This window comes from Pelophylax lessonae (assembly GCF_965119305.1).
Source record: "Pelophylax lessonae genome assembly, chromosome: 1".
Lineage (NCBI taxonomy): Eukaryota > Metazoa > Chordata > Amphibia > Anura > Ranidae > Pelophylax > Pelophylax lessonae.
Window position 1 is genome coordinate 560,825,135 of NC_138768.1, and position 13,920 is coordinate 560,839,054.

The 13,920-nt window shown below is 41.3% G+C and overlaps 1 protein-coding gene across 1 annotated transcript in view; it reads left to right on the forward strand.

The window, feature by feature from the left end:
* The first annotated feature begins 960 nt into the window (after positions 1-960).
* Positions 961-13,920, forward strand: part of IL12RB1 (interleukin 12 receptor subunit beta 1) — a 200,930-nt gene continuing 187,970 nt past the window's right edge. The window contains exons 1-2 of the mRNA XM_082260759.1: positions 961-1,274; positions 7,288-7,414. Coding sequence (XP_082116885.1) covers positions 1,166-1,274; positions 7,288-7,414 — 236 coding nt within the window. The 5' untranslated portion in view covers positions 961-1,165. The remainder of the gene's footprint in view (positions 1,275-7,287; positions 7,415-13,920) is intronic.

The window sequence follows — 13,920 nt, forward strand, 5'->3', positions numbered from 1 at the left end:
GGTTACGTCACAGGATGCATTCAGTGTGAATTTCTCCTAAACCGTGCAGGTTTAGGAGATATTTAGTGTACCTACAGGTAAGCCTTATTATAGGCTTTCCTGTAGGTACAAGAAAAAAAGACAAAAAGTGAGTTTACAACCACTTTACACAATGATAGTTGACAGCTCACGGGAACTGACAAACATCAATGTCAGCAATCAATGGACAATGAAATAGTTTATTAAAAATACATGATGTATAAAGAAAGAGAAAACCAGGAACATTAAGGCACATTACCACACCAGGTCTTGGAGAGGGTGAGGGCACTGACAGATAGAAGTAAGGGTGCCAGATGGAAGGATCCCAGGAACGCCAGGGCACACAAAGGTGGTGGCTGAAGATAGGCCAAGTCGGACACCGCCGGCGCGTGATTACGCCGTCACTAGGGCACTTAAGGCAATCGTGCAGTATCCGGAAAGAAGGCCACTCATCCAGAAGGGGACCAGGAACTGGTGTGGAGCACAGGCGTCCCCATTGCCGTGACTACGCGTTTTGCGCGCATGCGCTTTGTCAAGTCCTTTTTGGTTTGCTGTTACAACCACTTAAATTTGCCATGAGCACTTCCTTAGACTGGTTTGCTTTAACCTGACCAAAGCACCCTTAACTTTAGTAGTACATTTTGTAAAGTTCCACTCTTTTGGGTAAAAAAGATTTATAAATGAAATGCCTAGCCCTATGACTTTCAAAATCAAAAGGGGAACCAGTATTGCTCCCCTAGAAGTGTGATGTGACCAGCTTGTACTATCAAGGATCAAGTAGTGCTTTCACATCCCTGTTAGGATAAACCAAATTTGTGCAACAGTTTCCCTGTACCTGTGCTATATGTATCTCGGTTGTGGTTACAAGATGTCACAGTTTCTTTTAAGGCACTTCTTTAGCACGCAGTAACATTTTATTGCAGACCACAGTTGTGTACTGCTTTGGTAGCAGCAGCACTTTGTGACCTACAATGTGCTATGATATTCTCTCATACGCAGTTTATGAGAAACACTCTTGCTTTTATTTGATGATCTTTTGTTCTCACTATTAGTTTGGTTTTTCCCTCTGTGAAAAGTTTTTTTTTTTTAAATTGAAAAGTCCATACCACATTTGAAACCGTTTCATTTTTAAGTTTGACTTGAGGTGATGGGTATGATGGTGCCACCGACTCCTTTTGGATTCAGAGACAATGCTAGGATTAAAGTACTACTTTGGACTCAGCTCATCATTTTTGCCAGCACTGATCGACAGGCAGGTAAGTCAGACTGCAACATGTCAATCTAAACCTAGTCTAACAAGATGGTCATTATGACCTGATTATGTTTAAATTGAAAATGTGAGAATTCTAACATTGCACACGTGTTACATTCAGCAGAAGTTTTTTTTTACATATTTTCCTCTGTTCTTTAATAATACTTTGGTCCCTACCACAACACAGCTTGTAAAGAGCATTTCCTTCCCTACTAGTGTTCATGCAGACAACCTGTAACCGACTCCCTTCCCTTCAGGCAGCGGATTACAGAAGTTTGTTCACCTAAAGCAAACTATAGAGGCTGTAGTTGGTCCTTTTGCTCAGAACAATCATTCCATTTAATATAATTAAATATACAATGCAAATATTTTATTTAAGATATTACTGTCTGTATTTGCCTTCTGATCCAATAGTAAGGTATCTACAATAGCCTTCTGATCCAATAGTAAAGGTATCTACAACAGCCTTCTGATCCAATAGTAAAGGTGTGACAGAACCAACCCACACTGTGCTTGAGTGCTTCTGTCAGTATATCGCTTCATCCAGTCTTGAACATAGATATCAGATATTATGGCCGCATAACATACAAGACTAGCCGACAATAGCTTGTTTGAGATCTGGAACACTTTATTGAACAAACTCACACAGAATATATACCCCACAGGAGGACATCCCCCTCCTAACCATATTACCCTAACAATACAAACTGCACACAGGGATATAATTACCATAGCTAAACATTAAGTTAATTTAAACTGACCACCTGGACAATGATATAATTAACATGCTAATTAACTCAGCACTTAAACCAACATGGGTGGCTGAACTGCTGGCAACAAGGCTAAAACAAAGTACATCAGACATTATGCTAAGTATAAACACAAAACACCTTATTAAACAGACAAAAGCAGATAACCCCAGTGACAGACTGTCTGGCTCCTACATTAGAGTACATGTAACAGATCAATGTGACCAGCTCTTTTAATTACCATGTATAGTTCAGAATGAAGCACACCAGGAATAGTCTTTAGGGCAAATCCAAGAAAACAGTCCCTCAAAAATGTAACAAAATAGAAATATAGCAATAACAAATAACAGGGTGAATGTGGGCAGAAAAGGTCCCTGCAGCCAGTGTCCTTGACGAAAGGTATCTACAATAGCCTTCTGATCCAATAGTAAATGCATCTACAATAGCATCCTGATCCAATAGTAAAGGTATCTACCATAGCCTTCTGATCCAATAGTAAACATATCTACCATAGCCTTCTGATCCAGTAGTAAAGGTATCTACAATAGCCTTCTGATCCAATAGTAAAGTTATCTACAACAGCCTTCTGATCCAGTAGTAAAGGTATCTACAATAACCTTCTGATCCAATAGTAAAGGTATCTACAGGCATGACGTAATTCATTTTGCTGTTTTAAGAAACTATAAAATTACCTTCTTGTTGAGACAATTTTTTTAAAATAACCTCCCTTCTTAACTGAGGGATATTAAAAGGTTTTAAAGCAGTATTAAGCCCAAAACAAAAAATTTAATATTTTTCATCTAACCAATCATTAGATGTGGTGGCTGCATTAGTTTTCGCTTTTTAGGCTTTTTCTCTCGATTTTCACCTGGTTATCTGGCCAGTAATACACCTCCTGTATGAGAGTGCCCTCACTCTGGATGAAGGAGCACAGGAGACACCTTTGGACAACAGCATTGTCAGTCTGGGGGGAGGAAGGAAAGTGTTAGATGCACTTGCAGATTTAGATACCCTGACCAAACTTAAAAAAAGCTACAGTTAACACTTTTTAAGCAGTTGTGACATCTATTTTTTTTCTTTTTGGAATAAAGGTTTTACATAAATAAAAGGTGATCATTGTAAGCACCCCTGTCAGTGGTAAATGGTAATTGCTACATGCAGGACAGCTTGTTCTGTTGAAAAACCACAGCCTTAATGGTGAAAATAAAGGAAAGAAAGTATAATGCAACCAGTACATCTAAGAATTGGTAAGCTGCAATATAATCAGGGCTGGTGCAATGATTTTTGACACCCTAGGCAAAACCTCATTTTGACTCCACCCCCTTTGCCCTGCCCATGTAACACATATGACCTACCTGACCATTACACTGACCTACCTGCCCCTACACTGACCAACCTGACCCTTACACTGACCTACCTGACCACTACACCGACCTACCTGACCACAAAACTGACCAACCTGACACATACACTGACCTACCTGACACATACACTGACCTACCTGACCACTGCATTGACCTACCTGACCACTGCACTGACCTACCTGACCACTACACTGACCTACCTGATTCCTACATCCTGTCCTACTCACAATCCCTTCCTCCCCCCCATCCCCCACACAGACAGCTTGATGTAGATCGGAGGATCCATCCTCAGCAGTGAGCGGGCAGTATTGTTTAGGTCTCTGCCAGAACCATCTAGTCACTCTTTGGTGTCCCCCGCTGGCCGGGAGGTCAGCTAACAGCCACTCTCCCAATGCACCCCCCCGCCCCCACTGCTGTACTCACAGGTCGCACCAGAGGGAAAGGCTGGAGCAAAGGAGTCCCAGGGCCGGCGTTGTTCAGGTAGTACATTGAGGAGATGTGACAGCGGGGAGCTCAGCGGGACACATTGGATTGGTGGCACCTGCAGCTGATGTGTTCCCAGGTCAGCCAGCACTGAATGGGGCCTACAGGGACCAGGAGAGGAGAGCCAGGCTCACCCATGCCTGGGCTTCACTGGGACAGAGGCAGTAGCTGCGCCCAAGGTGGTAGTGCACCCTAAGCGGGTACCTATTTTGCCTATAGGTAGCGCCGGCCCTGAATATAATAAATGTTTGCTTTTGGGTTTATTACCGCCATACGGCACTTTCTCTTTGCTGAGATAAAATACTGGGTTTTTTTTTAAGCAAACCTTTCATTTACAAAAACTACTGCCAAATACGTACTGTTCACACCATTGATCATAGTCCTAATGTTGAGGACACCTTAGCTCTTCCAGGGGTAATCATTTGACACTGCTCTTTGGTTATGTCACCATGGAGAGCAGCTAAATGTGGCAACGAGGGCCTAGACCAGGGTTTCTCATCCAGGGCTCTGTGGAACCCTAGGGTTCCTCCTAAGGTTTCTAGGGGTTCCTTGAGCAATCGGCAATTTCTGCCTCTCAGATAAGTTCCCAATGACACCATTGTTCCTTTTAGCTATCTGCAAGGGGTGAATTCTTCCCAATGATGACAAGAGTAAGGAGCACTCTTCCCACTGACTGTCACACTAATGTATCAGGAGTTGTAGATGTTTAATTTTTAGCAGGGGTTTCCCGAGACCAGAAATTTATTTCAATTGTTCCTCTGTTTTGAAAGAGTTGAGAAAGGCTGGCCTAGACACTGATATTTGACAAAAAGTTTAAATTTGAATATCAAATATTTTTGGACATGAGAAGTTTATTTAAAATTATTGATAGAAAAGGATTCCAAAAGGTACCACCATGCTTAGATAATGGAAAAGCTAACTTTAAATAATAAACTTTGGCAAGGAAAGTAGTTAAATATTGTAATGAGGGCTTAGATACTGACAAAAATACTGACTATTTAACAAAAAGTTGAAACTTGAATATCAAGTACATTTCATGGATGCAAGATGTTTTTTTTACAAATGCAGTATATTGATAAAGAGGATTCCAAAGCTACCCCCAAGCTTAGATAATGAAAAAGTTCACTTTAAATATTAAACCTCTGCACAGAGTAGGTAAACGTGGTAATGAGGGCTTAGATACTGACATTCGACAAAAAAAAAAATTCATAGACGCAAGAGGTTTATTTCAAATATACTGATAGAGAGGATTCCAAAGGTAATACCATTCTTAGTGAATAGAGAAGTTCACTTTAAATAGTAAAGCTTTGCATAAAGTTTTGCCAGGATAGACTTTTATGTATGCATGCCCTAAAAAGCCCCAAAAAAAAAAAAAAAAAATGAATATATTTAACTGATGTGTGTATTACCACCCACATTAGCAAAGTGTAAACTCATCAACTAAATAAGAAACTGAAAGCAAAATCAGCAGTTCTTTTGACATTTCTTTTTATCAGAATAAGGTTGTTATAATGAATATAGTATATGCCATTTGACTATCTTGATTTTTAAAATTAAAGCAGAGCTTAAGCTAAAAGGGGAAGCTCTGCTTTTTTTCCTCCTCCACCCCTCCGATGCCACATATGGCACCTTTAGGGGGGGGGGGGCAGGTACCTGGTTTTGACAGGTACCCCCTTGTGCCCCTCCTATTCTCTCTTCATACTTCTTCCCTGGGCCAGTTGATAACCTCCCATGGCTTCCAATACCCCCTCTATGCTAACGACACCCAGATCTATCTCTTGACTCCTCAACTCACCCCCTTAACCACTTCTGGACCGGAAGGTTTTACTCCCTTAATGACCACGCCATTTTTTGCGATATGGCACTGCGTTACTTTAACTGGCAACTGTGCAGTCGTGCGACGCTGTACCCAAATAAAATTGGTGTCCTTTTTCCTACAAATAGAGCTTTCTTTTGGTGGTTTTTGATCACCTCTCTGGTTTTTATTTTTTGGGCTATAAACAAAAAAAGAGTCTTGATTCTGAAAAAAAACAAAGAAAACAAACAAAAAAAAACAATATTTTTTACTTTCTGCTTAAAAACACAGCAAATAAAAAAAAACATAAAGAATGTAATCATTTTAGGCCAATATGTATTCTGCCATGTATTTTTGGTAAAGAAAAATCCCAATAAGTGTATATTGATTGGTTTGCGCAAAAGTTATCGCGTCTGGGGGATAGAGTTATGGCATTTTTATTTAATTGTTTACTAGTAATGGCAGCGATTAGCGTTTTTTAGCAGTGACCGCGACATTGCGGTGGACAGATCGGACATCTAAGTAACACTTTTGAGGGGACCAGTGACATTTCTACAGTAATCCTTGCTAAAAAATATGCCCTGTTACGTAACTAATGACACTGGCAGGAAGGGGTTAACACCAGGGACGTGGCGGCTGGGGCCCTGGCCTGCATCTTAACAACCAGTTATTCTTCACACAGAATTTGAATCGGTCAATCATTTTTTGACCGATCCGAATTTGAATGGTTCTGAAAACTTGTAATTCGTTAGAAAATTAATAAACAAAATGAATTTCAATGAAATTCAACAAAACATTTGTCCGAATTTACATTTGGACTGAAATGAATTGCACATGTCCAGGCTATATCCCCTTCAGTCAATTATGAATGCTGCTGCTAAACTAATGCACCTTACTAACCAATCCGTGACTGCTGCTCCTCTCTGTCAATCCCTTCACTGGCTTCCCTTACCCCACTCTATAAAATTCAAAATACTAACCACAGCGTGGTACTGTTACCCCTCTATATTGTAAAGCATTACGTAAACTGTTGCCGCTATATAAATCCTGTATAATAATAAGCATAAGTAGTCCTAATTTGCATGAAAACTGCAAAAAGTCGAACATTTATTTATTTTTGTCCTTGGAATAATTAGGCCATAAAAATAATTTTTGAAAAACAAAAGAAATCAGCCCATCTTTCAGCACAGAATCTGTAGCAAAATAAGAAGTCAACACCAAAACCTTCCAAAGCACATATTCGGCTGCAGCACTGCAATTTCCAAACTAACATTTCCAATATCAGAAAAATTAACATATTTTTTAGGGTGTGTCATTTCAGGATTTCCCTGTTGCTGACATTCTTGTAACATGGAAGTATAGAAAGTACAGTGCCAACATGTATAAAAGACATGAGTTGGCTTCATTTTACAAAATACAGCCTAAAATACACTTTTCACTATGTACTTCACTACTTATCTATACTGCCTAATAGACATTTTGCATGCCAAAAACGTCCTTACGGCAGTCATGTGTGAATGGTGTGCATGCTTACCAAGAAATACAGTGGATGTGGTCAATATGGGGTTATTAGGCATGTGGTCAGTAAATTGGTAATTTATTAGGTTTATTCTTCCTATTTTGCAGATCTAACCAAGAAGGTCCCCACCGATCTTTTGTGCTATCAGAATTATACTCTAAAAAATAATTTCTGCTATTGTAGCTGGAAAGCTGGGGAAGAGTCACAAAATGCTACTTTCACTCTCAATTACAGGTATGTAGCTGCAGCGAATTAACTTTATACACTTAAATAAATATTTCATTTTGACAAATCATTTCCCTTTAACTCCCATGACTTAGCTAAGGCTCTGGCTTTCCGGATCGCAAGCGGAATCGCTATAATTCTGCCCGCAATTCCGAATTGCTGCAAATTGCGGGACGCCCTTGCAATCCCCGTATTTTTAAATGGCACTCAAATCGCGTGACCAGCGAATCGCGGTAAAATCGCACAAACAGAATTGCGGGACGCTTGTCCCCCAAAAGAAACCGCGCTGTGATTTGAGTGCCAATGAAAATAACGGGAAATGCAAGGGCATCCGGCGATTTGGAATCACAGGTAGAATTGTGGCAATTCCACCTGCAATCCAGAACGCCATATTGTGAACAGAGCCTTAATTTCATTCTGTTTATTTTTTCTTTAAATGCAGCACAAGCTGTTTTTTTTACCTGCCACACTTTCATACATATAACTGAACAATCACATAACTTGTTTGATAAAGCTGAACTTTTGGGAAAAATATTTTTGCACATATGCTATTTACCAATAAGTCAACTCCAATGCCGTGTTTTCAACTTGTGGCTGGCTACTGTATTGGTTAAAACTGTTAGTTTAATTTACTCCTGTTGGTATAGCAAGTGCCGAACTATCAGCGCTGAGACTTCTGGCTCACATACAGTGCATAGTGCATACGATGAAAGATAGGTCACTTACACTTTACCCTATCTATTCAAGATGTCTGGTATTATTTTACATAATACATGGCATTCTGTGAATAGACAAAAGGAGAATATGATGTTCATCTACCCCTCCCCTTCTCTCTTCCATTCATAGAATACCGTTTTTTTATTTTGCTGTTGATTTTTTTTACATTTGATATAAGCCATATTTGTTTTGCTTTTAGCCATTTAAATGTATTGCCCACGGGAATTTTTTATTTTTTTTGCAGTATGTGTGCATACAGTTGATTTGAAAAATTGCAATATCTGTTCTGTTTTCTTTAACCACTTCCCACAAATTGACGTAGCTCTACGTCAGCTCAGAAAAGTGGTTGTATCAGGGTGATAGACCAAATACAGCGCTTGCTTAGTGTTGAATCTAAACCAACAATCTAGTGAATATAAAGTGCAATAGTGTTGAATACAATTAATCACACGAATATTAATGTAGGTAAATATATGAATAAACTGGATAAAAATCAATTCCTGTGAATAAAAACGTGCATGAATCTTGAAAAAATAAATAGTAGTTTAGAAATATAAATAGTGATTGTTGATAGTTTAAAACAAATAGTCTCCTTAAAAAATGATTGTCCAAAGTTCATACAAAGTGCTTGTGTTCAGGCTTGATAAATATAATCTCGGCTGTTTTCTTGTCCCAAGTGGGTAATATGGTTGGGTCACTTACCAAATGAAGTAGGTACTGAATGCCGTAAGGCACCAGAACCAATCAGGCTTTGTAAGCCCCCTGGGCTCAATGGATCTCCTCGAGATGTTATCCCATGGGCTGGCAGCGGTCCCTCAGGCAGCTCATAGCTACAGGAACTATCTGTGGAGTCAGGTCCTGGCAGCTGACTGGTACTGGTAGAGGTTGTGTTTTTATACAGCAGCTGCTACTTCACATATTTATTTATTTATTTATTAACAATTAATATTAGATTGCACTTTTACCATATTCACCCTTTTTTCCAGTGGCGCGTGGAAATATACTAGTATATTTTGTACCATGTATCAGGGTGATGCCTGCAGCTAGAGGAATCATCCCAGTACCATTTTTTAGAGCCTATGGTCGGCTTTAAGGTTATAACAGCCGATGTGGCTTGGGAGCCACTTGCCCGGTATCCCAGCGAGCAGGAGGGGTCGCCCCCCCCCTCCCGCCGCCTTACGCTGCTCTGTCTGGGTCTCCTGTCCCACAAGGAGACCAGAGTAACCAGCCGCCACATCCGCCGGCTGGTTGGAGTCCCGATCAAAGCTGAATTTGGCTTTGACCGGGTCTCCGATGTAGTAACCCGGAAGGCTCCAAATTTAAAAAACTGTCAGTATTCAAAAATGCCGATTTCGGCATTTTGAATACATTGAAAAGCAGTGGAGGGGTCTGGGGTCTTTTAGACCCCAATCCCTCCATAAAGAGTACCTGTCACTGACTATAACTGTCACAAGGTATGTTTACATTGCTTGTGACAGCAATAAAAGTGATCATATTTTTTATTGTTTTTAAAAACTGTGCTAAAATGAAAAAAAAAAAATAAAATAAATAGGAAAATAAAAATTTCAAAGTGCCTTCGTCGCTGTGAGCTTGCGCATTAAAGAAAACGCATATGTAAGTCACGCCCGAAAATGAAAGCACTGTTCAAACCACAGGTATTGCTGCAATCACCAGAGTAAGAGCAATAATTCTACAAAAAGAGCTACTCTGTAACTCTAAACTGGTAACCGTTAAAATGTTTTAAAGCGTCGCCTATGGAGATTTTTATGTACCGTAGTTTGTTGCCATTCCGCTGGTGTGCCGAATTTTAAACCGTAATATGTTAGGTATCTGTTTACTTGGCGTGACATCATCTTTCACAATATACAAAAAAATGGGCTAACTTCACTGTTTTGTTATTTTTTAAATACAATAAAATGTATTTTTTCCAAAAAAATGACGTTTGAAAGACCGCTGCGCATATACCGCGTGACAAAAAAATATTGCAACGACTGCCATTTTATTTTCCAGTCTTTGCTAAAAAATATATATATATATAATGTTTTGGGGTTCTAAGTAATTTTCTAGCTAAAATTACAGATTTAACTTGTAAACAACTTGTAAACAACAACATGTGTCAGAAATAGGCCCGGTCCAGATGTGGTTAATGACAATATTCCCTCCAAGTCTAAGTCTTGGAGAGTAGCCCCCAGCACCTAGCTCATAGTGCTAATGCTCTCATCTTTTACACTAACTAATCACGGTTATTGGAATATTGCTGAAAAATGCAAATGCAGGTGCCTACAAGGGGTTAATATGTCTGCCTGTGTAAGCACTTGTTTCCCCTGGCTGTGCTCATTTCCTCAAGTTAGCTAAGCCAGCCAGATGCCAAATTTAACACTGTTTATATGTTTCCTATGTCCTCAGGGATGACCTGAGAGCTAGGGGAAACCAGACTATAAGGGTTAACACTTTTCCCACCATTTCAGCTGGCCTACTGCCCCCTATAGGTTAACCAATGTTCCTGGGGAAATTCTGCCAAAATGTAGCTGGTTACTCTGCTGTAGAAGTCACACCCTTTGGGGGGTGATAGCAGCCTACCCAGGGTTCCTGGTCAGTGCCATCTTACGAGCAATAAAGGCCCCTGGGCAATGCAGTGCACTGGGGCCCTGTCTACAGAAATCACCCACGAGAATAAATATGCAAATTATCGAAAAAGGTGATATTTATTGGTACAGCAGTGCCAGGCTTTCAAGTTCGGTGGCTGGGTCCAGTGAACACACACACGGACGGGAGTCAGACTCAACTGTCCTGTGTGTGCCTGTTCCTGTGAAGGCAGACAGGCATTCCTGCAGTTGTGGGCTCAACCTCCATGGCCTAAGTGCCCTGACAGCAGGGCATGGCCGACAGGCGCTTGCCACCTGCTAAGTTCGGCAGCTGAATGCACAAGGAAATCTGGACAAATGCTTGGCTGGGGCTGGGTCGCCGGGCAACTGCCCAGCATGCCCATTCAGAAAGATGGCCCTGTTCCTGGTAAGGGTCTCAATCCTGGGAACCTTATAACCTTGTAGCTAATAATCACTGACTTACTGCCTTTATGGATTACTGTCAGTCATGGACTCTGAAAGGGCTTGCATTCCCTCTTGTGGATTCTTGTCCTAATGGACTATTGCCTTAAAAAGGATTGATTGCTGGACTTGCCTTCTGCATAATGTATGCACGCTCTATATATTGTTAGAGAAGCTCTGTTCAGGATTTGCGTTGAAATTGCTTTTTGAGAACTGTACTGTATTCAGCAACTACCTGTGCTGTGCTGTATCCTGGCCTAGGCCAACAAGGCCCAGGCCTAGGGCGGCACTTTGCAGGGGGGCAGCAAAAAAATATTTCATTATTTGTATAATGACTATGGATTTCCTATTTATAATACAAACAAGTAAAATAATCCTATAATTACAATTAGTGGCAGCAAACACAAGTCCAAATATCTTAAAAGAGTAATCTTACTTAACCTGTGACATGAGGCTGTACTAATGGGCAATGATAAGGCGCAACTGGTGGCCACTGATGAGGCCACACTGATATGCTGCACTGACGGGCAGTAAAGAGGCGGCACTAATAACGCTGCACTAATGAGGCTGAACGTATGGGAACTAATGAAGCTATGATGATGGGCACTGATAGACTGTGGTTATGGTCTGTGTTTTACAGATGACAGGGTGGGTCATAAACAGGAAGGGGTGTGGTCTTTACAGGAAGGGGTGGGTCATATTTAAATTAGGGGGTGCACAAGTTTAGTCAGGCCTAGGGAAGCACAAAACCTAAATACACCACTGTACCTCAGTGAAGGGTCTTGTCTGATTACCTGCTTCACCTGGTCAAAGTCTCTTAAAGGGGTACATGCACAGTGTATCTAAAGAACAGTAGTTAGTGTGTATCAGCGCTGCTCAATCAACCATTAATTTATGTGCAAAAATTATTATCTAGTGACACAAAGTGCTTCCAGAAATTATATAAATCACTCTATAAGAATAAATAAATATAAATGCAATAAATATGTGTAATACATATAAATCAAAGTGCTTAGTGACTCACAAAGGTACTATAACTTAATGTGCAAATTGCAATGTATATACATCATATAACATTCCTTATAGACATGTGCAAATCAAATATTCAAAAAATTAAAAAAATAACTGAATAATTTTCCATTCATGTGAAAACCAATCTGTATAAATATAAAGTGTCCAGTGTTCAGTGCAAAATTTAATTATTCCTCTTCACTACAAAGTGCTCAGTGCTTGTCAGAAGATACACAATGCTGACAGAAGACAGCCACAAAGTTCTCAGTGCTTGATGTAGTGTCCGGGTGCTCCTCTCTCAGTCCCCTACTCTCCAGACAAATAGGGGATATAAGCTTTGAATACAATCCTTCCTCAATTGCCTGGATGGCGGGTGAGTATCGGGCACACAGCAACGCTCACCGCTGTTTTCCTATGATGCAGAGCTTTCAGCGGCCTTCAACAGACTTTAACAGCCAAATAACGAACTCCCCATGTGGAATCATTAAACAGAGAGAATCCTCACCGTGCAGTACGTTTATAACTTTTATTAAAGCAATTAAAAATGCACTTACAGTGTTCAAAGTAAAAACAAGCAGTTACACTTTCTGGAGCTGGACACTACCCAGTCCTTTGCGTTCCAATGATAAACCGGATATAGTCACTAAGCAGGTATACCTCTATATGCCAGCTCATAGCTGGTTTTCATTACGGATTCGGATGTCAGCAAATGTCAACGGACACATGTTCATTTACATCCGCCACTCTGTAGAGCGCAGTCAAGGGTCCGCCTAAAAAACTGACAGGCTGACCCAATCGGTCTGTCTATGTGAAAGGAGCCTTACACTGCCAAACTGATAAATACTGGAGAAGCTACTATCCATGGGCGCAACGTCAGGGGTTGCAATGGCAACCCCGGCAATGCTCCTGTAGTGCCCCCCTGCAACACTGGACAGGGTGGCATTTACTAGAACCAATTACCTATATTTTCCTCCTGCAGCAACTGAATGCCGGTTTTTCCTCCTCTACCACCGGCATTCAGCTGCTGCAGGAGGAAAATACAGGTGATCCACATCTCCTGGAGCCCAGAGCAGGAGCCAAGTGCCAGAATAAATTACGGCACTTGGCCCCACTAAATGCCTGACATGGGTGTTCCAGCACGGGCACCAGTCACACCTGCCCTGCTACTCTTCTGGGGTCCAAAATGCTGCAATTCCATCTTTCTATGGCAGCTTGCACTTCTCTCCCCTGCAGCTGCCCGTATAAGCAGATACTGCAGAGCAGGCTGAAGCCGCCTCCTCCTCGGCTCTGACATTTCATGTACACAGGAGAAGGAGTCGGGGAGGAGAGACAGTGCTCTGCATCTGCACTGATCTGAGCTCTGACTGTAAGAGGTTTAATGGACCCTTGCAGAGGAGGGGACTTGGTGACCAGAAAGGTAGGGAGGGGGGTGCATGGGCAGGTAACAGTTTCATGCTGCCAGGAGTGATTTTAGGGAGGGGGAGGTAAGATAACATGTGCTAGAGGGTGATTTAAAAGGGGAGAAGACTTTTGCTAGAAGGGAGGTCAGATTTGAAGTCTGACCCCCCCCCCCCCCAACATAAGTCCTTGTCCCTTCCAAATCACCCACTAGCACATGTCCTCTTACCCCCCCCCCCTTAAAACCAAAGAGATGCCATAGTGAGGCTCATTGTGGCAACTGGGACCCTGGTACCAAGGAGATGCAAGGTAATTGTCGTTGGTGCCCACGCTAGCATGCCC